The sequence below is a fragment of the Pleurodeles waltl genome, chromosome 11, assembly GCF_031143425.1.
Source record: "Pleurodeles waltl isolate 20211129_DDA chromosome 11, aPleWal1.hap1.20221129, whole genome shotgun sequence".
Lineage (NCBI taxonomy): Eukaryota > Metazoa > Chordata > Amphibia > Caudata > Salamandridae > Pleurodeles > Pleurodeles waltl.
In genome coordinates, this window is record NC_090450.1 from 362,677,501 (window position 1) to 362,704,010 (window position 26,510).

The following is a 26,510-nucleotide window of genomic DNA, read 5'->3' on the forward strand; positions in this document are numbered from 1 at the left end:
TAAGGGGTCGGGCAGTTCTATCACAGCTAAACACAGAGGGCCGCAATCAACCTATTGCTTTTATTAGCAGGAGGCTGACCCCTAGAGAAAAGCGTTGGTCTGCCATAGTCTGGGAGGCCTTTGCTGTGGTCTGGGCCTTGAAAAAGTTGAGACCATACCTCTTTGGTACTCACTTTATTGTTCAAACAGACCACAAACCTCTATTATGGGTTAAACAGATGAAAGGTGAAAACTCTAAATTGTTGAGGTGGTCCATCTCCCTACAGGGAATGGACTATACAGTGGAACATAGACCTGGGAGTAACCACTCCAATGCAGATGGACTCTCCAAATATTTCCACTTAGACAATGAAGACTCATCTGGGCAAGGTTAGCCTTATTGTCCCTCGTTTGGGGCCGGGGGGGGGGGGGGGGTGGGGGGAGTGTAGAAAAGTACCATCTCTCTTGGCATGTTACCCCCAATTTTACATATATGTCAGTATGTTTTTGCCTGTCTCACTGGGATCCTGCTAGCTAGGACCCCAATGCTCATAGTTTGTGTATACTTGTGTAGTGCCTAACTGTGTCACTGAGGCTCTGCTAATCAGAACCTCAGTGCTCATGCGTTCTCTGCCTTTAAATTTGTCACTATAGGCTAGTGACCACTTTTATCAATTACAGTTGGCATACTGGAACACCCTTATAATTCCCTGGTATATGGTACCTAGGTGCCTAGGGTATTGGGGTTCCAGGAGATCCATATGGGCTGCAGCATTTCTTTTGCCACCCACAGGGACTTCAGACAAACCTTTACACAGGACTGCCATTGCAGCCTGAGTGAAGAAACGCACATGTTATTTTACAGCCATTTTCACTGCACTGAAGTAACTTATAAGTCACCTATATGTCTAACCTTCACTTGCTGAAGGTTAGGTGCAAAGTTACTAAGTGTGAGGGCACCCTTGCACTAGCAAAGGTGCCCCCACATAGTTCAGGGTCAATTCCCCGGACTTTGTGAGTGCGGGGATACCATTACACGTGTGCACTACATATAGGTCAATACCTATATGTAGCTTCACAATGATAATGCCAAATATGGCCATGTAACATGTCTAAGATCATGGAATTGTCCCCCCATTCCAAATCTGGTTTAGGGAGCCAATTCCATGCTTCCTGGGGGCTCCACTATGGACCCCCAGTACTGCCATACCAGCTCTCTGGGGTTTTCTCTGCAGCTACAGCTGCTGCCAACCCACAGACAGGGTTCTGCCCTCCTGGGGTCTGGGCAGTCCAGTCCCAGGAAGGCAGAGCAAAGGATTTCCTGTGGGAGAGGGTGTTACACCCTCTCCCTTTGGAAATAGGTATTAAAGGCTGGGGAGGGGTAGCCTCTCTCAGCCTCTGGAAATGCTTTGAAGGGCACAGATGGTGCCCTCCTTACATACGCCAGTCTACACCAGTTTCGGGAACCCCCAGTCCCTGCTCTGGCACAAAACTGGACAAAGGAAAGGGGAGTGACCCCTCCCCTGTCCATCATCACCCCAGGGGTGGTGCCCAGAGCTCCTCCAGTGTGTCTCAGACCTCTGCCATCTTGGATCCAGAGGTGTAGGGGCCCTCTGGGGGCCTCTGAGTGGCTAGTGCCAGCAGGTGGCATCGGAGACCCCTCCTGATAGGTCCATACCTGACTAGGTGGCCAATCCACCTCTCAGGGCTATTTAGGTTCTCTCCTGTGAGTTCGCTTCAGATTGTGCTTGCAGGTTTTCATCAGGAATCCTCTGCAACTACTTCATCATCCTCTGACCTCGGATCAACAGCAGCCTGCTCCAGGAACCGCTGTAACAGCAACAAAGTATCCACAATGGATACTTTTCCTTTGCAACTTCAGCTCCAGCCAGCAACCGCAACGGTTTCCACGGTGTGCATGCTCTGGGGACTCCCTGTCTTCATCCTGCACGAGAAGGACCGAAGAAATCTCCAGTGGGGTAACAGAGTCACTCCCCTGCTCCAGCAGGCACCTTCTAAGACAATGACTGGTACCTTTGGACTCCTCTCACAGCAACAAGCATGCTCCTCAGGACATAGAGGTTGCACCTCATCAACAGAGACAGTCCTGAGGTCCTGCTCACGCAATTTGGAGGAGGTAAGACCTTGCCTTCCCTGAGAGCGACGGTATCCCTGTGTACTTCGTCTTCTTCACCTCCTGAGGCCTCTGTGCACTATTTGCAAAATTTCTTCATGCACAACCTGTCCCAGGTCCCCAGCACTCCATCCTGCGACGCTCAACTTGCTGAGTTGTTCTCCGGCAGTGTGGGACCTTCCTCTGAACTTTTTAACCAGCTGCATTTTTTCACCTCATTTGTCCCCATGTCCTGGGACTCCCGTGGGTGCTGCCTGGCATCCTGAGGGGTCTCTGAAGTGCTGAGAGCCCCCTCTTCCTCCTCACACAGAGTTGGGGCCGCCAGGTCCCTCATGGGTCCAGCCAGTGCCATTTTGACACAAAATGCACTTTTGTCACAACCAATGTGTTCCAACATGAAATCACGTCTGCATCCATCTTCTCATCGTGAGACATCCTTTTCATCATGCAGGAACCCGCTGGCATCTTCCTAGGGTGCATTCCTGCAGTTTTAGACTAACCTGGGACTCATCTTTTGCACCCTCTTCTGGGTTGGCGGGGGCTCCTGTCCTTCCTGGAACTTCTGTCGACTTCTGGACTTGGTCCCCTTCTTTTGCAGGTCTTCAGGTCCAGGAATCCAGCAGTTGTTGTTTGCAGACTTGGTTGGTTACTGCAAAATCCCAATCACGTGGTGTAGTGTGTCCTAAGGAAACTTGCAGTAATTTAGTCCTGCTTTTCTGGGCTCTGTGGTGGGGTAATTAACTTACCTTTACTGTATTCTTACTTTCCCAGTGATTCTGCACACACTACACTTGTCTTGGGGGGGAATTTGTGATTCGCATTCCACTTTCTTAGTATATGGTTTGTGTTGCCCCTGGACCTATTTTCTCCCTTTGCATTCTATAGCATTTCCTATTGTTTGTATTGTTCTATGCCTATTTACTTGTCTAATTTTGGTGTCTAGTGTATATATTGTGTATAATACTTACCTCCAGAAGGAGCATTGTCTCTAGGATATTTTTGGTACTGTGTCACCCAAATAAACTACCTTTATTTTTGATAAGACTGAGTATTGTCTTTACTTGTGTATAAGTACTGTATAACTATAAGTGGTATTGCATGACCTTTGCATATCTCTTAGTTCAGCCTAAGCTGCTCTGCAATAGCTCCCTCAATCAGCCTAAGCTGCTAGAACCCTTTTACATTTCACTAATAAGGGCTAACTGGACCTGGTATAAGGTGTAAGTACCCAAGGTACCCACTACAAACCAGGCCAGCCTCCTACAAATGGGGGAGGTACAGTTGCTGTTTTAAATGTCCTTCCCTCCTTTGAAGACCAGTTTGGCTGCTCTCCCCTAGTCCTGTTCTACCATCTGCTGAGGCAGATCTTCTCCCACCAGATACTTCCTTTGTGTTGCCGAGGCCACGTCACACCTCGTCAAGGTGGGCTGGCTCAGGCTGCCAGAGGCTGACCAATCAGAAAAGGGCTCTACACACCTGAAACTGGTACATTTTTAAGAAAGAGGTCTACAACTCTTTCCAGATACAGGTTATATTAAATTAAACAGTGGCAAGTTGTTGGATTTATGATGACTTTAAATTTGACACTAAACATGGCATATTTATGTCCTTCCTATGGAAAATAAGATTTTATTTTTTTAAAATAGTCTCTCCATGTTAGCCTATGGAGCTTATTCACTACAATAGAAACAACAAATTGAGCTATTTTACCCTCACCAGGGCTTATAAAACATCTTTTATAAAGTCCCTGCATATATAGTTACACTGCACCCAAACCTTGCAACACTTAGGGCATATCTTAGGGGTGACTTATATGTCACAACAAGGTATCTTAAGACTTTGGAATCACTTTTAGTTCCAGAGTCGGATTTGAGGTTTAACTCATAAGCAGCCAGCAAGGCAGGCCTTCCTTTAAAACCTACATGCCCTACGGTATGCTAGGGGCTTATAGATAGGTTGGTACGGTGGTTGTGCACCAGGAAAAAGCACTAGTCTGATTTGAGGCATTTTTTTTTTTGCCTCTAACCAGGCTAGGGTCATTTTCTGATGCACAACCCCTCCTTCCCTACAGTCACCCCCACCCGGCTAGCATCTTTTTTTAAGATGCTAGCCAAAGTTTAGGGCCGGCTTGCGCCATTCAATAAGTACGGCAACCGGCTAGTGTTGTGAAATGTCGCAAGATACCACTAAACTTTTTCCACAAAACTGCGTTAGTGCACTTTTGTGGCAAAAAGTATAAATATGGGCCTTAGTCTTTTTCTTAAAGATTTTCTTCACAGGAAAGAAGTCACAAGTTGAATCCGACCTCCTTGGAGCGCCCTTCGGGTACGTGTCGCCGGAGACCTCGGTCGAGGATTCTACGTTCGGACTTAGACTATTTTTTATGATGGAAATGTTCATCTGGGGCCAACTTGAAATTGAAGCCGACCTCCCTGGAGCTCTCCTCAGATGCACTGCACGGGAAGCCTTGGTCAACTTTTTACATTCAGACTTAGAAACTTTTTGGGATATTTCTCCCTCGGACGTAGGACAACCCTCCACAGCAAGCTGTTTCAAGTCACTGTCATCGGATTGCCTTTCCACAAGCCCCCACTAAAAACCTGGATGTCTGGGGCTCTGGAGCTTTTCAGCGGGACAAACTTGCAAGTCAGGATGGATCGCAGTCGATGTAAGCCAAATTGACTCACAATGTCAGGTTGGTCCAATATGGAGCTTTTTTCCAAAGTTGCTCCAAACTTCCGAATCTTCTTCCAGAAGGTCTTTGAAGTTCCACCCCAAGGTTCCAGTAGCTCTGAGCTGCTCCCTGAGGGTTAGGATTCCAACTCTCAGAATGCCCCTGGCTCAAATTCACAAATGACCGCTGGTCAGCTGGTTATTTTCTTCAGGGCTTGATGAAGGGGATTCTGGTCAGCTATTTTCTACCTGTAGCAAACAGGGAGTTCCTTCCTGAAGCAGTAGCAGACATGCAAAGTCCTTTTAGAGGTGAAGCCCAAGGGTGCAGCTGGTGCAGTCCTTCAGAGTGCAGTGTTCAAGTGAAGATCAAGGGTCAAGCAGGGTAGTCATTCTTCTTGTCTTGTTCCAGTAGGGACCTAAGGTGGGGGCCAACTCTGCCAATTGTATGCTTGCTCCTAGGGTGGGAAGCGGGGTGGGGGGGCTCTGACCAACCACTTACAGGCCTCCACCCTCGTTAGTGACCACTTCCTGGGAAGTGTGGCAAAAATCAATCCAAGGGAGCAATATTCTCCCAAAATCCAACATGGCTAAAATTAAATCTCAGAGGTTAGGTGTGGCTGACCCCACCCACTGGTGTGGTTAAATTTCCTTTAACACACCCCTTCCTTATTCTAATCACAGGGCACCTGACAGTCTGGGTTTGCAGGACATGGGGAGGTACAGTTGCTTCCCAAATGTCCTTCCCTCCTTTGAAGACCAGTTTGGCTGCTCTCCCCATCCTGTTCCATCCTCTGCTGAGGCAGATCGTCTCCCACCTGATGCTTCCTTTTTGTCAGCCGAGGCCACTTCACACCTCATTAAGGCAGCCTGGCTCAGACTGCCAGAGGCTGACCCATCAGAGAACGGCACTACAGAGCTGAAACTGGTAACATTTAGAAAGAGTTCTGAAACTCTTTCCAGGTAAAAGTTATATTAAGCTCAACGTGGCAATTTGTTGGATTTATTATAACTTTTAATTTAATACTAAACATGCCATATTTAGCTCATTCCTATGAAAGAAACATTTTAATATTTTAAAATAAAGTCTCTGCATGTTAGCCTACGGAGCCTATTCACTACAATAGGGAACTACAAATTGAGCTATTGTTCTCTCACCAGGGCTTATAAAACATCTTTTATAAAGTCACTGCTTATAGTTACACTGCACCCAACTATGGGGACTCCCTGGGCATACCTTAGGGGTGACATATATAAAAATGAGGTAGCTTAGGGCTTTTGAAGTACTTTTAAATACCAAGTTGAATTTGGGGTTAACTTTAACTTAAAAGCAGCCTTTACAATGACATTGAGCATCACAGCAGTGCAACTATGGGTGTACTACCTATGCTTGGGTCCCTAACTCTACATGCCCTACTATATACTAGGGGCCTATAGGTAAGGTGGTACAGCCAATTATAGTTAGCCTAATTTGCATATGCATTTTAACCAGCGCACAGGCCCTGGAACTGTTTAGCAGTGCCCAGGGCACCATCAGTCTCAGAAAAACACCAGCATAAGAGAAAAATGGGGGCAAAAAGTTAGGGGCTTCTGCAATCAGCTCAGTTTTCCCACAAATGTATTTGTAGTAAGGGAAGGAATGCTGTGTTTCACTGCCAGTGCCTCTTTTAGACTGTGCTATAAATTCTAAATCATGCATAAATAGCAGGACATGCTTATGAATTCCATTTTCAGAGTTTTCAGATATGTCTCTCCTCAAACTGTAAAATGGTCAATATGTGTTTGGTCTAAAGTGTATTTTTCTGTTTCTTGACATGTTGTTGCAGATTGCCGTGGAGGTAACCAAATCCTTTGTGGAATACATCAAATGCCAGCCTATCGTCTTTGAAGTGTTTGGACACTACCAGCAGCACCCGTTCCCACCTTTGTGCAAAGATGTACTAAGGTAACCAGAAACATGTTGTCAAGAGCATTTCGGTAAAAGCTGATTTGTTGTTTGGGGGGTATTTAAATGTTGGCTCTATAGAGAACAGGACGTAGGTGACCGCTGATCAATACAAAAGAAAGGAATGAATAAGCAAAGCTTTTATGTAGTTTGGCTGCCTTTCAGAAAAAGATCAAAGAAACAGTAACCATAGTTTCAGGTCCAAAGCTATCCAAAGCTATCATTGTTTCAGTAGGTGAAGTGACATCAGAACCTAAAGTGCATATGGACCCAGAGTCCACCAAATATGTCTGTCTTTGACTACAAAGAGGAGGAGAGTGATCATTTTCTTTGCTTTTGCTGACACCCATGATATCCTTCTTGTGCTAGTGTGGTTTTCCAGTCACTTTGTATTTTGTAGAGTCGTTATTCAAAGAATTTAAAAAGAGTAAGATCAGGAATGCTCCTAAAACACAGAAGAAGCACACAGGCAGGTGGATTTGAAAACACGTGGCGCTTGGGCATGGCTAAAGGGCTCATGAGCAGATAAGAAAAAATATACCAACAATGCTTACATTTATTGGAGGAACCTCACAACCTCAGACCATTATTTCCTTTAAAAAGACACTGTACAAATAGAACCCATATTCCTTGTCTGAGATGAGTCATCTGTGACGGATCTTAATTGATAGTCATAATCATAAGTATAACTGTGTGCAGGGACCCGTGGTATGTTATATCCAATTTATATTTAAATATCCACAATGAGAGGTATAGAGGGAAGATGCTAGACAAAACACAAACACTTGATGATGGTCTTTGGCAATCTTTTTTCTTCTACAGGATAGGCATGTATCAAAGAGCAAAGGTATGATGCCAGAAAAGCAACAGAGACAAGCCTTACACAACTTCTCCAGTGTAAAGAATCATCATGTGAAATCAAGAAAGGAAGATTATAAAAAATAAAACTGAAACTCTGAGAAAAGGCAAAAAACACCCAGCTTGTTCCAGGATTCCTCTCACAAGAGCCAGAAAACGAAACTGAGTCTGAGGCAAACTGGCAGTACAAAGCATTATAGGGTTTGGAGCCTCAAAACTTAAAACACAGCGTACATTTTTAACTTTCCAATTACAAAGGAAAGAAAAACAGGATACTATTTTCTCCATTAATTAGATATGTTAGTCCCCATAATGCTGTAACTGTTGCAATGTAGTTTTGAGAAAAAGGGTTTACTTGTTAAACAGTTAAATGGTCAGAAAATCTTGATGGTGGTCCTCTCCATATGAACATTATATATATATATCTATCTATATATATACACACAAACCAACAACATCTTTTGGCGCAAGCCTTGATCACATCAGTAGTACCATTCACTTTTTACCCTGTTTAAATATGTTGCACCCATAGGGTGAAAACAAAAAATCACTGTGTGTTTGTTAAAATAAGGAAAGGACAAGGGCATACACATAAAAGCTCCCGCCATCTGGGAATGGAATGTTTTCAAGTAAAATCTTCAAAATTTTATAATCACTGCATAATATTCAAATTGTAAGTGAACATACCATTCTCAGTTAATTAGTTTTAACTCAATGATTTGCATACCGTTAAAACAAACTCCTTAATAACACGCCCTGACTCAATTCCTGAATCAATTATCAATCTCATGAAATAATATCCCCGTGATGGTTCATATAATGGGAAGTCCCACGAGCATACACATTAGTCAATAATAATCAATCCCCAATAAAACAATTTCTTTTAAAACATCACCAGAAATTGTTAGTTTTGTTTTGTTTTATTTTTAGATCGGGTAACGATGAGGAAAAGTACTCACTGGGGAAGATCATTAAGGGCCAGATGTAGCAAAGGGTTTTTCCCATTCTATGTCAATGGGAACACGTGTTCGTACATATGGCCCTAAGTTATTAGAGTCACAAGAACTTCAGTGCTCTTTATCCCAAATGTGAAGGATAGGTGAATTCTATACGAGCTGGAGTATTATTTTATACAACAGAAATATTGTACTAGGTGGTGTACTAAGGGGTGTTGAACTTCTTTTGTGACACTGACAAAGATGTTAACCCACTGGGGATTGAATAATATTGACTAATGTCTATACTCATGGGACTTCCCATTATATGAGCCAGCAGTTAGTAATAGTTAGGACCTAGGCCCATATTTATGGGGAATATGGTGTAGGGCAACTCCAAAAAACTTCTTACCACACTGCCCTATGCCTATGTGAAAGGACATTCCTGTCCTTCCCCCCTGCCCTGGCACATAATTGGCTGCCTAGAGCCACTGCAGGCACCCATGCTCCATGGTGCAAAGGTGCCTGCGTTGCATGCAGGACTGTTTTTGTGCAGCAAGGAACACCTTCCTGCACAAAAAAACCTAGAGAGGTGTTTTCCTCTTCCTACGTGTGCTGCAGAAGGCAGCACACATGGAAAGAGGAAAAAATGAAGAGAACTGGAAATATTTCTCCTTGTTACACCTTCTCTGGGGAGGCATAAGGTTTTGACATTAATCCAGGTTCATGTAATTTTGTAAATAAGGGGCAGGGTCAAAAGCCATGGGTGTTGAATGGTAAAACCCACCGCAGTGCCCAAGGAACGGCCCCCCAGCTCAGAGTAAGGCAATGCAGCATCTTGCGCTGCTTTGTCTTAATTCATATCTAAAAGGCCATGCACAGCCATGCAAATTGGCTCGCCATGACTTCATAGTTCTGCTTAAGAGGCTTACGCCACCAGAGCATCAAAAAAAGTAACGCTCCAGGGGAACAAGCCTCCTATAAATATGCCCCCTAGTTTCTATAGGAAAAGTGTTTTTATGTTTTGCCATTTGACAAATCTTCAATTTTTTTGAAAAACTAGTACCCCACTCAATTCAGCTGCTGTCATGAAAGTTTGGGTGTGATCCGTCAAGTGGGGTTCAAAAAAAAGGGGGTGCCAAAATGTTGTTCCCCATGCAATTGCCAAAGGGATTTTTAGACATGACTACAGCCTGAACCGCTGGATAGAATTACACTAAATTGTGCTGAAAGCTAGCTCTTGGTCCAGAAGACATGCATTTTGTGATTTGGTGTAAATCTGTTCAGGAGTTTTTGAGTTATTGAAGGAGAAAGAAATATACACGTATAGGGATGTGGATCCTCTGTGGATCTGCATTCCCTAAGCTGATATGTGATTGGCTGCCAACACTTCAACCAGGAAGTGTTGGCAGCTATTTTCAGGACTTGGACTCAGCCGTGTACCAAAAACAAAGTAACAAATAAAGAAAAGGGGGCAGGGTTTAAATACTCTGACCCCCTAACCCTGGTGCTGGGGTCCCTAAGGGACCCCGCCAGGGCCAAAAAGCATTTTTTATAAAATTTTCTTGCAAAATCGTGGTGGATCTGCGCAATGTTCCCTCTAATTTTTTCCACTGTGTGCTGCAGTGTGCGGTCTCTGTGCGCTGCAGCCAAGGATACTTGCGCCAAGAAATTGACCATTCACGCGCGTGCAGCGCATAACTAGCCAAGATCTTTGGCATTAGCCTCTCCATACCACTAAAGCAAAAAAGGGATATCATTGCTCCATGCTATAGGGCATCAAGGCAGTTTTGTGACCTGGTTGCACACCCCAAGGACATGACCTGTTAAGTGCCACCTACACCCCAGTTAGAGAAAACAGAAATCAGGAGGTTGAACCATTATGAAACTTTAATGAATACTCTCAGAGTGCTGCAGAGGACCCTGCACATCAAATACAGCCAGTTGTACAATTGGTTAACATTTACAATTTGATGAACACATTGCTGATGAATGCCATGATGCCCCTCTCAAGATACAGGCGGAGAAATGTTCCTACCCCACCCACACAGGAGAAGCTGCATCAGAGTTTAGACAAGTCAGGTGCCAACGTTAGATGTGTGACATGTTTGTTTTTCTCACCGGTCCTTGCCATTTTTCCAGTGCTGATAAACTCGGTCTAAATCAACTTTCCCATTTGAGAGGAAAGCCTTTGTCCTCATCAGCATATCTAGGTGACTCTCCTCTAGTCTGTTTCTTAATTTGGACTTGATTGAGTTCATGAGGCTGAATCCTCGTTCGCAGTCTGCACTTGAAGCCTAGAAAGTTGCACAGATATCAACAAGCTGAGATACAACACTATACTGTGCAGCATTCCGCAGAGTGAAATTCACCATGTCTTGAAAGGTCTTAAACAATCAGTTTTTTATATGCGCTGCCACCATATATTTATAATCTCTGTACTGCCGAACAACATCACCAGGGGTGTCATAATCACCCAGGACCAAGACCTTCTTATACTTCTCAACAAGTCTTTGTACATTCTCAGTCCCAAAATCAAATTGTGATTGTGTTGTTACTGTATGGAAATCAAAGCTTGTCCATTCCTTCAATTCATCTTCTGGGAACCTTCTTTCTATGTGCTCACAAAGAAGTTTAATGAAAGATAACATCGGCTCACTATCATACTCTTGGTCCTCTCTGCACAAAGCCATCAGATCTCTTACTGTGTCGCTCCAAAAGACAGTGTCGCCCAAGTACTCTTCCTTTATTTGGGTAATTTTTGCTCTTGCATACTGTACAGCTTCAACGGTGGTCAAAGAGCTCTCCTGAAACAACTTGCACAAAGATGCAAGTTCACCCAGAATGTCATTTAGTGCTGCAAAGGAAATATGGTAGTTTGAATCTGATAGTTTTTTGTAGCAATATTTAGCAATTGGGTCATTCTCCTCAACTCTTTCATGATCAAAGTATTTGAGAGCAACCTCATAATTACGCAAGAGTGCACCAACAGCAAAATGCCTTGAAAGCCACCGCACCTGATTAAGTGGCCGAAAGGAGACCGCTTCACATTCAGTGACCAAAGCAATTTCGTCCAGCTTGGACTTTCTTAAAGGTGAGCGGGAGAACACAGTGTAGACAGTCCTCAGTAATGTTTCCATTTCCCTGATCATCGGCACTTTTTTCCAGGCATCATCAACTCCCAAATCTTCTCTGTGCGCAACACAGTGCTGCTCAACTAGATGAGGAATGGATTGTTTGAGGCGGGTAGCAACACCATTGTTCTTTCCCAGCATCACTGATGCACCGTCTGATGTAAACATGACCATTTTCATAAGGACCAGCTTATTGGCAGTGTAGAACTCTTTTACAGCTGTAGTGATAGCCTCCGCATTGCATGCACTCAGACTTACAATTCCCCCAAACACTGTTTTGTGCTCTGTTGATGTTACAGATCGGAGCTTGAAGTAGAGGCCTCAAGTTATCTGCTCATCCACTCGCTATGACTAATCGGATTTATAAGGGTGAGCCATTTTTAGGCCTACTGGCTCGTTCTGGCAAGCGGACGAAAAAAAGTGTTTTGTGCTCTGTTGATGTTACAGATCGGAGCTTGAAGTAGAGGCCTCAAGTTATCTGCTCATCCACTCGCTATGACTAATCGGATTTATAAGGGTGAGCCATTTTTAGGCCTACTGGCTCGTTCTGGCAAGCGGACGAAAAAAAGTGTTCTGTCCAGTCAGATGGTAAATGAGCAATGAAGGTGCCTTTACGTCTTGTTGTTGTCTTGTCACATTTGCTGTGCATGATGCAGGGAGCGACGTTGCAAGAACGTTGCAACGTGTGCGCTTGCCAAAAGGGCCTGCGCGACGGGGGAAGGAAAGGTGCGCACGCGCCTTACAGGGAACATTGCCTGCGGCCTTTAAACGCTGTTTTCATTGACTTCAATCCAGATTCAAATATGAGCATTTTCTGCAAAAGGAGAGCACGACTATCGCTCTAAAAGGCTTATTTGAGCTGAGAAAGTGATAATGCATATAAACAACTATGAAGTATGACAATGATGGAAAAGTTGATAACAGCACATTTTCTACTGTTCTGAAGCATTTCCTAGCTCATTAACCATTAATTTTCAACATAAATATCACTTGCTCGCTTGTATGCTAAAGTACGGCAAAAGATGTTTAAAACACTCCCCGCGGCCTTTAAACGCTGTTTTCATTGACTTCAATCCAGATTCAAATATGAGCATTATCTGCCTTAGGGGAGCACGTATATCGCTCTAAAAGGCTTATTTAGGCTTAGAAAGTGATAACGCATATAAACTACCACAAAGTATAGGAATGGTGGAACAACGTACTCACTTGCCAAAGGGGCCTGCGCGATGGGGGAAGGAAAGGTGTGCGCGCGCCTTACAGGGAACATTGGATCTGCGGATCTGGGGACAATTTTTAAAAAAACAAGTGCAGTTTCATGCACTTGTTTTACTTTCAGCTCCCAGGTGGGCCAGGTCCAGGGGGCATATATAATTAATAGAAATTGGGAGGAAGCGCATGCAGCCCTCCATTCCCAAGGCCACTTTGGGTTCCAGGGGCCACCACTTCCCAGGGCCCCCTGTGCAAACTGAAAGGAGGGGGGCCCCAAACACCCCTACTAGAGCCATAAATGACCTTGGGGACCCCCAACCGCAAGGGCCACTTCCATATCTCCCGAGGTGTCCACCCTTGGGAGATAGCAGTTTGCTTTTGCTTGTCAAGCGATAGCCAACTGCAACTCACAGTCCCGATTGCCAAACTTAAAGACAAACAAGGTCACATGAGACATTACCTCAGGGTTCTTTACATAGTTCTTTTGTGGAATATGTACTATACATTTCCCCAACAAGGTAGTACTTAATAGTAAGCCTGTAGAAAGTATTCTAGTTGGGTAGACATTTTGCGCAAATCTGTGACCTCTCCTTGGATAAATAAGCAGGTCAGGATGCATTCTGGCACTGATGCTCATGTTACGGAAGTTAAACCTCAACGGGAGCACTTACAAATATAAACAAATCAGGTGCCCCAGTTGAAACTCTGCTTCCATGACGTACAAATCATGCTAAGTTCTTGCTCTTGGCTGTAGAGGGCTGGCCTGGTTTGTAGTGGGTACCTAAGGTACTTATACCAGGTCCAGTTATCCTTCATTAGTAAAATGTAGACAGTGTCTAGAAGTCAGGATCTCTAGGGGTAGTGTGGATGAGCAGCCAAGGCCTAACTAGGAGACATGCAAAGCTCATGCAATACCACTGCAGTCACTCAGTACTCACTCACATGAAAGAAAATACTCAGTGTTACAAAAATAAATGTACTTTATTTTGGTGATAAAAATGCCATAGAAACTATACTCCCTTAGATGGTAAGTAATACACAAATTATATACACTAGTATGCAGAAATAGCTGTACAAACAGTTAAGAAATAGTTAGAAATGGGCCTGAGGGAACACAAACCATATACTAAGAAAGTAGAATGAGAAATTTGGTATCCCACCTAGGCAAGTGTAGTGTATAGAGGGGTGCTGGAAGTATTAGAAAAAGCCAAAGGTAAGTAATAGAACCCAACCCAGAGCCCAGGAAAGCAGTAGTAAATCACAGCTACTTTCCTAGAACACACAAGAACACGAGAAAGAAGATTATGCAAGAACCAGAAGAGACTGCAAGATACCAATGATGGATTCCAGGACCTGAATACATGTGGAAGAAGGGGACCAAGTTCAAGAAGCACTGAAGAGTCCAAGGAGAACAGGAGCCCCTGCTAATCCAGATGAAGGTGCAAAAGAAGAACCACTGGTGAAGAACAACAGTCAGTACTGCACCCGAGAAGACGGATGCGGGTTCCTAGTTGGTGCAGAAGATGTCCCACGCCGGATGGATGATTGCAGTCTTGGTTTGCGTTGCTGGATTCCGCCAACAAGCCTTGGCACACGCAAAGCTTGCGGTTAGCAGAAAATGCACTGCCCAGGACCAGGACGGACCTGGTGGATTCTACCCAGGAGGGGGCTTGATAGCGGGCTCTCAGCAACTCAGGGAGACCTTAGAAGACCAGGCAGTGGGCACAGGAGTCCCACAGCACGGGGACAAATAAGGTGCAGAAGGAGGCCCACACAGCACTACACAAAGGGATCCCACACCGCCGGAGAACCATGCAGGAAGCTGTGCGTCGCAGGAAGGAGTGCTGGGGGCCAGAGCTGCATGGTGCACAAAGAACTTTGTGGAAGGATGCCAACATGCCCTGACACTACAAAAGACGCAGTGCACAGGGGAACTATCTTGTGTAGGGAGGCAAGCTCTTACCTCCACCAAAGTTGGACATCAGGACAGTCGGGCCCACTTCAGCCCACCACCTGTGATGCTGGATCCACACACTTTGTCAGGAAAGGGGACCCAAGCCACTGGTCGTCACTGCAGAGGAGTGCCTGCTGACGCAGGCAAGTGACTCCTTCACTTCAAGGAAGATTCCTTTGTTATTCTGGTTCAGGCTGAAGACTGACTGTCCTCTGAGGATGCACGACGGGGAAACAGTTGCAGTAGGTGGCAGGACCTGAAGACACAATGTTGCAGGAGTTGTCTTTGCTTCTTTGTTGCAGTTGTAAAGTTCTTGGACGGTCCAGATGCAGTTTCTTCGGTAAGAAGATGAAGTAAAGGATGAAGAGGATTCCTGCTGGAGTCTTGCAATCCAAATCTCAAGAACGACCCAAGACAGAGACCCTTAATAGTCCTAAAAGGGGGATTGGTCAGCTAAACAGGTATGCACCTATCAGGGGAGGGATCTCACGTCACCCACTGGCACGGGCCACTCAGATGCTCCCAGAGTTTCCTGCCACCTTGGAATCCAAGATGGCAAAACCCAGAGACCCTCTGGAGGAGCTCTGAGCACCACCCCTGAGGTGGTGATGGACAGGGGAGTGGTCACTCCACTTTCCTTTGTTCAGTTTCATGCCAGAGCAGGGACTGGGGGCCTCTGAACCGGTGTAGACTGGATTATGCATGGAGGGCACCATCTGTGCCTTTCAAAGTATTTCCAGAGGCTCTGGGAGGCTACCCCTCCCATGCTTGTAACACCTATTTCCTTTGGGAGAGGGTGTAACACCCCTCTCCCAAAGGAAATCCTTTGTTCTACCTTCCTGGGCTTGAACTGCTCAAATAACAGGAGGCCAGAAACCTGTCTGTGAGGTGGCAGCAGCTGGGGCTGCCTGGAAAATCTATGAAGGCTGTAATGGTAATACTGGGGGTCCTCTAAGGGGCCCCAGAGTGCATGGATTCATACAACCAATGCTTGCAAAAGCCTTGGAGTATGATTTCAACATGTTTGATACTAAACAGGGCCATATTCAGAGTTACCATTGTGAAGCTGGACATAGGTTGTGACCTATGTCCAGTGCACACGTAAAATTGTGTCCCTGCACTCACGAAGTCCGGGAAAATGGTCCTGGAGGTCATGGGGGTACCTCTGCTAGTGCAGGGGTGCCCTTACACACAGGTACTCTGCACCCAGCCTTCAGGGCCTGCAATAAGGGTGACTTATAAGTAACTTGGTGCAGTGTAAATGGCAGTGAAAGGGTGCATGTACCTTTTCACACACGTTGTAATGGCAGTCCTGTAGATGCCTTTGCATGGGCTACTTATGGGTGGTGAAAGAAATGCTGCAGCCCATAGGGATCCCCTGGAACCCCAATGCCCTGGGTACCTAGGTAACATATACTAGGGACTTATAAAGGGGAACCAGTATGCCAATTGTGAGTGAAATACTGGATTACCAGTATCCTATAACCATAATTTAAGGGAGAGAGCAAAACGACTGTGGCCCTGATTAACAGGTTCCCAGTAGACACAGTCAAACGCACTGACAAACAGGCCAAAATTGCGTGTAACCATGCTAGAAAGAGGCTACTTTCCTATATTGGCCAAAGCAAAGAGATGTGTTTTCTCTGCAGTTCCACCTTGAAAAATTATCTGAAATCCTTGATGGAGGCGATTGCATCATTTCTTTAATCTGAGTGCAATATGTTCTGTAATGACTGTGACAAATGTTTTTTTCTTGTTGTCTCTTGTTGAGAAAAGGGCATGTTGGGGTCTCCCTTTTACTTCCTTTGAGTTTGCAAATGCGCATAGTGACCTAGAAGCCCCATCCCTTTGGACGAAGGCCCTGCATGGCATGGGGTAGGATGCCTACGTGGGTTTGGTTGCAGGGCCTGGCCACAGGCCAAGCCCAGTAGCCAACTTTTGCCAACAGCCATGCATTGCACGGGGGTGTATGGCTGTTGGGTGTTGGCCACAGGGCCTGGCCACGGGCCAGTCCCTGAGGCCAAACCCAACCAAGCAGGGCTAGACCTGGTCATGTTTTGTTCACTGCTCCTAGCAAGGAGCGCTCCATTGTCTGCTAGGGCTTTTTAATGTAACATATTTTCATGCCTGTAGTGTCCTTGGAACAGGCAGGGGCACCATCAGTCATTTTTTTGTATGTTGTGGCGGGCTGCTCGGAGTGCAGCAGCTCCATAGCAACATTCAAAACAAACAATAAGTTGCCTTGGTCATTAAAACCATGAATTCAGTAGAACTTACAATATTTTTCAAAAACACACGTAGCAGGAGCTCTATGCTCTTCAGCTGAAGTGCAAGGCCCTCTTATGATTGTTTTTATGATTGCATTTTGTGGTTTGAAAAATCTTTAAAAAATGACTCAGACATGTTGGTTTTATTTTTTTAAAATACAATGGGCCTGATTCTAACTTTGGAGGACGGTGTTAAACCGTCCCAAAAGTGGCGGATATACCACCTACCGTATTACGAGTCCATTATATCCTATGGAACTCGTAATACGGTAGGTGGTATATCCGCCACTTTTGGGACGGTTTAACACCGTCCTCCAAAGTTAGAATCAGGCCCAATATGTCTGTGGTTCTTTCTTCTAACATTTTTCAAACCACAAACTGTACAAATAAAAGCTATGTTATTAAAACTTTATTAAACATTTTTATAATAATCACTATTATGAAACATTGCATTGTGTGAATTACTAAAACATATGTTTGATTATTAATATTGGTGATTTTTGGAAAATAAATATAGATATGCTTTATATATATATTGTTATGTTCATCCCTTGATAAAGCCAGTACTCCCACCTTTTATATTTTGGTGTTGTGACTCTGACAAAAGTCAATAAGACTGCCCGAGTGCAGCCAGGACCTGCTAGACCAACCTCATGCTGTGGAAGCCAGAAGGCCCTGCGTGGCGTGGTGTTGACTGATCCCAAGGAGTTGAACACACACCTGGCCACATTTCAGGCACTGCAGCCAGCCATATCCCACACACTACCAAAGACTGTGCATTGTGGGAGATTGGCTACCCATGGAGAGTTGGATGCAGGGCAGCCAACCCCTCGCCACTTATGGTCAAAAGCCATGTGCAGTGTGAGGTTGGCTTTAAGTATTGTAATAAAATATTACTTTAAGTTTAAAAAAAAACTAGAAATTTACTGAGAAAACTAAAGGTTGAAGTGACATTGTTGTTAGGAATTGTAATTTTACTATACTTTATATTTTTTTAAAAACCTTAGAAATTCACTGAAAAATCCAAATGGTAAGTTAATGTTATATTAAGATGAAAAGATTAGTGACAATGTAACTGAAATGTAAAATTCAACAGTTATAGTTTTCACTAGTAACTATAACTTTTGCCATAGAGTAACTGTAACTCGCAACCCCACCATACATTGCTAAATACCCCACATATTACATCATTCATGACATGATTGATAAAATGACTGTCACATATGGAATGATGAGGGCTCGAGTTGTAGTTAACAGAGATAACTGGTGATAAATGGTGTAGTTTAGTGTTTTTTTTTGTTCAAAACTTTACACTGTCACTGAAATTTCCACCAAACTATAATGTTACTTGAACCCTTATTTTTAGTGAACAAATATAGACAGATAGATAGATAGATAGATAGATAGATAGATAGATAGATAGATAGATAGATAGATAGATAGATAGAGATTGTATTTCACAGAAAAGAGGTGTAACTGTGAATTATTTCCTGTAATTCATAGCGCTGAATGCATTTTCACAATATTTCACTTCCCTAAACAAAGAAAATGCTAAACACAGCATTCTGACTTTTTTTCAGAGCTGGACAAAAACAGGAACACTTTCACAATGACAATGCTGCTCCTAGAACTTTAATAAAATCAAATGACAAGCTCATTCCTCTACCCCAGTGGTGTTCAAACTTTTTAATGCCGCACCCCCCCCAGGTGGAACAAAAAAAATCATCGGGCCCCCTCAGCAGCTTTTCACAATTAATCTAGTAAGTTGGCAATGTTTAAATATGTCTATGCTTACTTAAACATTGCAGTTAAGTTCTGTTACCATTTTAAAAATGCAATAAATTGTTTTCTTCTTCAAACAAAGCACTATTATCTGCATAATAATCTTTGGGCCAAAGCCTGGCACCCCCCACTGGGATCACTTGAAGCCCCCCTAGGGGGCCCACTACCCAAACTTAAGACCCCTGCTCTAGGCCCATACTTGAAGCAGCCATCTCCAAATTAATCATCCCCAGTGTTTAAAAATAAATATTGTAAAGGCAGACTCCTGTCAGCAAAAAGTTACACTGTCCCTCATTGCCCATTTTCTTTCTTTACGTATATTTTATTAAAGCCTACTCTCTACTATTAATGTACTACAAAAGAAAAGCACATTTTAGAAGGATTGTTTTTATGACATTTTATTCAATTTTCCACAGTTAATGCACAAGATAGGACATGAGTGATCTTATATAATGACAGAGTAATGACTAGTTGAGCCCCTAGAATGACATTGCAACTTAAATATAATAAGCATCTAGACAAGTACATTACCCACCCCTCTCCAAGTCCAGCCACTGGCTGATATTAAATCCCCCATGCGTGCCTCTCCATCCCCATGACCCTGATTTAGCCCCGGCCTTCGTAGGGCCGAATTTCACCTTCCAGATAATTGCCCAGATTATCAGGTCTTTGCAGAACAATGCTCCAATATAAGCTCCAAGCCACCCATATACTGTAGTGTTTAAGAGGACAACCCCTGGCCTTGGATATATGAATCTCCAGGCCCATGCAGTGGTCCAGCCCCTGCTTCAACTGTTCAAAGGATGAGTGGGTCGAAGTCTTTTCAGGCTCTGGCAATGCCCACCTCTGTGATTACTAAACCTTGCCACAAGAGGGTGGTATGATATCTATCCAGGTCTACCTTTTCCATGGTATGTAGGAGGACCAATTTAGGACTGTGCGGCAAAACACAGCCCAACACTGGTTCTTGGCACATTAGCATTCCATCCCACAACGGGGTCAATTGAACACATGCCCAAGTCGTGTGGACGAAATCTCCCCTTTCCAATAAGCATCGCAGGCAGGGAGAGATGATGTGGCATAACTACCAGAGCTGCTGACTATATGGAACTGGGTAACTAGGTTGGAGTCTTGGTGTTAGTTCAGCATCCTGGGCAAATAAATGAATCTCCCCATGCCTACAAAAAACTGAATGTGTCCTTGTGTAATGTAACTGGTTCTCATGTAAAGCACTCGAATATCTTTGGATTGTGTTCACGATATATAAAAGTGCAAAAAAAAAAAAAAATGTTGGTGTGGCCACCACATACGTTTTCCAAAATCCCTTTTTGGAGAAATAAACCCTATGTGAGTATTTCCACTGTATTAGATGGAATTCTGACACTATCGCTGTCTCACGGGGAGGAACAGGCCTCCCTCCAGTCATCATCTGTTGGGTTCCACAGGTCCCCCATCCCACACCTCTCTCAACTGCTCGAATGAGTATGGTGCACTAGTGTTTGATCAACCGGTGAGATTTTGTGATTGGTTAGTTTCTCCATCAGACTTTTGGCTCCTAAAAGAGTGTATTCTGGTATGTCTGTGAGCATTTCCTAAATGGGGTGAGAGCATGGCATAATTGCAAATTATTCCGTTCGTATTCCATGCATAACCTGTAGCAGCCGGACCCATGCCACAACAAGGTTTCTCATGTCAAGCGTCCCTTCCAGTTGAGAGTTCTTTGGGTCTCTTGACAAATTTGGAGTCACTTTCATGGCTAGCGGGAGATGCTCTAAAAGAGTTCCTCTGTAAAGTAAATGCTGGAGGTGGATATCCTGCATTGCTCATTGCTCAGTGAAGATCAGATAGAATCAAATGCCTTCTGAAAATCCAATGCCAGGAGTGCGTGTGCTCCTGAAAATGTATTTACTAGTACTGTTGTGTAGCCATTTTAGTTATAGCTTGATGCACGTTATTTTAGCGCACTAGTCCTGCCGCTGTGCACCTTTTATTCAGCTTTGTTTATTATTTTAATGCTTTAACGCTTTGTCTCTGGTATTCATAGAAACATACACATCCTTATGTAGGGACATTTTCTCAGAACATCAGCTGTTTTATTATAAAAACACTTCCCTGTCCCATACATGTAAGAGGGATATTCCAGCCAGATGACTACGACTGTATGTTGATTGCTGAATGCTTCGCTACAGCTGCTCATGCAGACTTCAGGCCTTTGCACAATTATGGGGGATGATGTCTTCCCAGGGGAACCTGAAGGGCACAACTAGAGCTTAACATGCTGTGCTCTAATATAGCCTAGATACAGATTAGTCTATTGACTCTATTGACAATATGGTAGCGTTATTTCTATGATTTCCTCTCCTTGTCACAATTTTAATTCTGTCATGCTTTATCATCGTGGTTATTGCAGTACATGCTTTATTGTCTAAGATGCAGTTGCTTCATTAAAACCTTATTGAAACATATACTGCCTCTGCTTGCACTCGTACATGTGAGACTAATGTAACTGAGAGAAACGGCTGAGATTTGAGTGACCACGATTTCCCTGAGGAGTCAATTGTGTCATGCGCTCGACTGCCCAATCATTCCTGCTCTTAGGTAGAGACGAGGCACTACTAGTTAGCCGGAGCAAAACCTGGATTGGGCCGACAGGTGTCACCTGTAGTGGGCTAGACTCAGTCCCCCACACAGCAGGTGATTCTGTCGCTTAAATCCAGTGGTCTCATTAGAATGATGAGAGCCTATGCAACAGTACCAGTGTGTTATATACCACCAAGTGTAATGGCTCATGTCCCTCTTAGGCATAAAACCAGATTGATCAACATGGACCAAGTTAGTAATTATGGAGCGTAACCTATTGGCCAGAGCCTTGGGCCAGATCTTAACGTCCGTGTTGAGGAGGGAGATAGGGCGTTGTGATGAACAATCATCAGGTGGCTGTTTCTCTTGGGAATAACAACAAGCTCTGCTAGTCATAGGTCGGAAAAGAGAACACCTGTCTTCTGGACCCATACGTTCCAGAGGTGGTAGATAAGCAATCCACTGTAGGCTTTGAAGAATTTTGCAGGGATGTCATTAGAACCCAGGGTTTTACCTAGGTGGTGCTGAGACAGAGCCTTTTCTAGCTCTTCGCAGGTAACGTCTTTCTCCAATGAGTCCTGTTCCAAGTCCATCAGCAGCTTCACAGGCAAGGCCTTCACAAAGTCACAGAGGGCCTTAAGGTACCCGCTTGTGGTTGAACATACAGCGTTGTGTAATAGGTGGACTGGAATTGGACAACAACTGTGCCCCCCACATGTCTGACCCCCTTTTTGTTTGTTATAAAAGCAATTAGGTGTGCAATATGCAGTGTTAGAGCAGAGCCAATGCAGGGTCTTACTAGTCTTGTTATCCCATTGTTAGATGCAACTCAGTGTGGCGAGCCAAGTTATTCTGGCCTCATCCATCAGCAGTTGTCATAATACCTCTTGTTGATGTGGGGAGTCTCTCAGGACAGTAAGGAAACTGAATGCAACCTGAAGCACCTCCAGTTCCAGGATACAAGCCTCCAAGTCAGTCATTCCTTTGCCTATGCTTCTTATACATAACCAATGATGTCGGCCAGAATCTTTGCCTTTAAGGCCTCCCAGAGACCCTCCAGGGACTTTGCCGTGCCAGAGTTGGTATCCACGTACCTTTGTATGGCTATGTGGATATGGCTCCTGGCCTCGGTCTCTTGGAGTCACCATGCATTCAGACGCCAGCCAAGCCACAAATATCACAGGCTGATTTGTAGCCATAGCTCCAGGGAAGAGTGGTCTCAGAGACCTCAGGAGCATATTTGAGTATCTTGCACCCTATGTGATTACAAGACTGGCATAAGGAAATAGTCCAGCCGAGAGAAGACCCCATGAGCCCCGGAGAAGGAGGTGTCGCCATGCTCCCCCGTCTGTTGGCACTCCCTGCCCCGGTGGTCTGATCTATTTCTCAGTCCACCAAAGCTTCCCGGGTTTGCAAAAATTCCTTTGTCAGAGGTGAAGGGACGTAGGTGCTAGCCAATGCAATAGGAAGCCCTTGGATATTGCAGTGTAACAGCCAAGATTGTCACAACATACCCTGTCCACTACCAAAGAGTAGCAGCGATTTATCAAATGCAAATCTGGCATGGAACATCTGTGAGTATGCCATGAGGGCAAGGAAGTAGCATCAAGAGCCTAGCAACAGTCTTCACCAGAATGAGCACATGGGGCAAGTAACGCTTGGCTCACTGAGGCACTGTGCCTCTATTAACGGGGTCTAGGATCGAATTAACATTTTAGGACAGGGCGCAGACAGCCCCGGGCATGTCAGCATCAACCTGTTTGGTCATTAAATGCATCATAACAGTAATCAGGTGTAATTGTTGAACGGGGCTCAAAGTTAGACCTCTCTGTATGTAACCATGTGTGGTGTAGATGTGGAGACAGCAAGAAAACAAAACAATACCCAGAACCCCAACGTCTCTCCCAATACCTTGTAAACATGAAGTATGTGTCATAGAATAAACTAGGAAATGCCATCAACCAGGCGGCCAAACCCTATCCATATTCCCTTGTACCATTTCCCTAGCGACCCCATAAACCACCCACAAAGAAAAACAAGAATGGAAAGAGAAAAAGAGGATCCACGTGGTCAGCCACTTGCCCTTCTGCTTCAGTAACGTGGTAATAGTTCCTTGGTAGGCCAAAGGACAGAGAGTGTTAGGGGGCAGAGGATCACAGTGCAGCTGGGGAAAGGGAATCCCTTTCATACCAGTATATCTGGGTCCAGTGACCACAAATGGCACGGTCCCAGGGTGTCCTCCACGCCAGTCGCGGAATGGCACTGCCTCCTTATGTGTCGAGAACAGCGCAGCAACCTTCCCCATTCCTGGCTTGACCCTGTAGTATCAGAACGTATGGGTGATGAAGGCCCAGTACCTTGGAAAGTGGGGCCTCTCTCCCAGCCATGTCTAGTCACTTCAGGTGTTTTGGTGAAGAAATATTTATTTTGGTATACTACTTTCAGCTGTGCAGGAAAGTGCAACACTTCTTGAACCTGAAGTGCTCATAGCTTCTGTTCGACAGACAAAAAGGTGCGTCTCTCTTTGAACATGTAGTCAGGGAAGCCCATCACCCAGGCAAAGTCCTGTAACAGATTCTCCTGCAGCCTGGAGGCCCTAAGGATCTTGTCACAGTCTGCAAAGTTAAATATACTGTTGGACCTGGCAGCTCTTGGTGTGGTTTACCCTGTCTTTTTCTAGCCTCCTGTTTTTGCTCCTGTGCTGAATTTTGTTTTGCTGGCTTTAGTACTGTGGGCACTCTACCACTGCTGAGCAGTGCTAGAGTGAAAGTGTTCCCTATCTAAAATGTATTGGTGATTGATTTCTCCATGATTGGCATGTTTGATTTATGAGTCCCTAATATAGTGCACCAGGTGTGCTCAGGGCCTGTAAACCAAATGCTACTAGTGAGCCTGCAGCCCTGAAAACATGCCTCAGGCCTGCCATTACAGTGTCTGTGTGTGTAGTTTTAAACTGCCATGTCGGCCTGGCAAGTGCACCCACTTGTAAAAAGGATGGAGCCATGTCTGGTCCCCAAACTAGGATGTACTGCCAATTGGCAATTTTTATATGTTGTCACACGCACAGGGACGAAGTGCGATCCAGGTTTGCACGCTATTATTTGGGTTGATGATTATGAATCTTTGAACGTACTAGTAACGTGGTGTGCATTCTGTCATTTGACATTATTAAGTACACCCACTTGCCAGGCCCAAACCTTCCCTTTTATTACCTGTAAGTCATCCATAAGGTAGACCAAAGGCAGCCCCATGGGCAGGGTGCAGTGTATTTAAAAAGTAGGACATGTACTTGTATGTCTTGCATGTCCTGATAGTGAAATACTGCTAATGTTGGTTTTCACTATTGCAAGACCTATTTTTCCCATAGGATAGCACTGGTATTGCCTTGAAATATATTTTAAGTGTAATTTCCCATTGGGAACAGATAGAGATGTAGAGTTTGGGGTCTCTGAACAATTTAAAAGTACATCTTTTAGTGAAGTTGTTTTTCAAATTCTAAGTTTGAAAATTACACTTTTAGAACGTGGGGATTTTCTTGCTTATCCTTTCTGTGCCTCTGCCAGTCTACTGAGTACAAGTCTGGGGCAGAATGACAGTTGGGCTGTTTGTGCATTCACTCTAGGCAGGCACACAAAGGGTGCTAAGGTATGCCCTGCATTTCCTGATCGTCCATCACCAGGCTGATGGGTCTTTCTGAGCGATAGCGGTGGGAGGAGATGACACTTGCACCAGAATAGGGCTGTGCCTGTCCTCACACAAAGCAGTCTCCAACCCCCAGGAGTGTGTATGGGGCCAGGGCATGGAAAGGCAGAGTCCTGTGCACTACAAAGATTTCTCTTTGAGGTTTGCCTACTTCAAAGACAGAAATGGGCATAAGGACTAGACCTTTAACACCACAAAGTTAAAATCCTTCTAAACTGAGGAAATTCTGCCAGGAGGAAGAGCTGGATGCTGTAGAAGGGACTGCCACTCTGCCTGTTGCGTTGTTGTTCTGGCCTGCTGCTTCTGTCCTGAAAGTAAAAGGGCTGGACTTGGCTTTCTACATCCTGCTTCCAAATGTTCTCCAAGGGCTTGGAGTGAGCTTGCCTCGTGTTAATAAGTCTCAGGGACATCAAAGACTTCTTCTCCCAATTCCTGGGCTCTTCTGCTGAGAGTCCTGATGTGCCAAGTAGTGCCAACTCCAGTCTCTGGGTCGTTGGAAGTGCAAGCTGGTGATCTGTAGGACAAAATCCACACAGCAACGCACCGGAAGAATCAACGCAGCATCTGTCTTGTGGCTGAAAAATCAAAGCAGCACCTGCGCCACGGCTGCAGAATCGATGCAGCGCCTGTTTCACTACTATTCCATCAACACAACGCATCTGGGTGTTCCACGCATTGGCCCTGAGTGCCAATTTCTCTTTGATCCTGTACTGCAGTGAGGAACCGTAGCTGAGTGTCTGGAAATCGACCCATCGCCTTTCCTGCGAGGAAAGAATCGATAAATCACCTCCCCTGCCTGTAAGCAACCGATGCATCCTCTTACCTGTGAGAAAGAATTGAACCACTGCAAAGCTTTGCTTTTTTTTCTTGTGACTCACCGACCTGTGGCCCGCATTGTCTTTGTTTTTGGTGCATCCCAGGACTTTGTGCTAAAGAAATACGCGCATTGATTCCTATGGATTAAGACTTGCTCAAACGTTTTAAAATTGATATCTCAGCTGGTGTTTGGTGGATTTTTGTTGTTATGGTCTTGTTTTACTCAGATAAATATTGGCTAGTTTTATAAACTGGTGTGGAGTCTTTTGTAGTGTTTTCACTGTGTTACTGTGTCTGTGTGTACAAATACTTTACACATTGCCTCTGAGATAAGCGTGACTACTTGAGCCAAGATACCAAGGGGGTGAGCAGGGTTTATCTTAGCTATATGGCTTTCTTACCCTGACTAGAGTGAGGTTCCTTACTTGGACAGGGTGCAAACCACTGCCAACTAGAGACCCCATTTCTAACACATACAAGCAATTTTAGGGCTTGGCAGGGCCCCTGGTGGTGGTCTCAGCGCCAGGGACCTGTGTGCCCTTTCC

The 26,510-nt window shown here is 44.7% G+C and overlaps 1 protein-coding gene across 3 annotated transcripts in view; it reads left to right on the plus strand.

Moving 5' to 3' along the window:
• KIF1A (kinesin family member 1A) overlaps positions 1-26,510 on the plus strand; it is a 3,950,406-nt gene that overhangs the window by 1,824,369 nt on the left and 2,099,527 nt on the right. For all 3 annotated transcript variants that reach the window (XM_069213666.1, XM_069213667.1, XM_069213668.1), the window contains exon 32: positions 6,610-6,728. In XM_069213666.1, the coding sequence (XP_069069767.1) occupies positions 6,610-6,728 (119 nt within the window). The remainder of the gene's footprint in view (positions 1-6,609; positions 6,729-26,510) is intronic.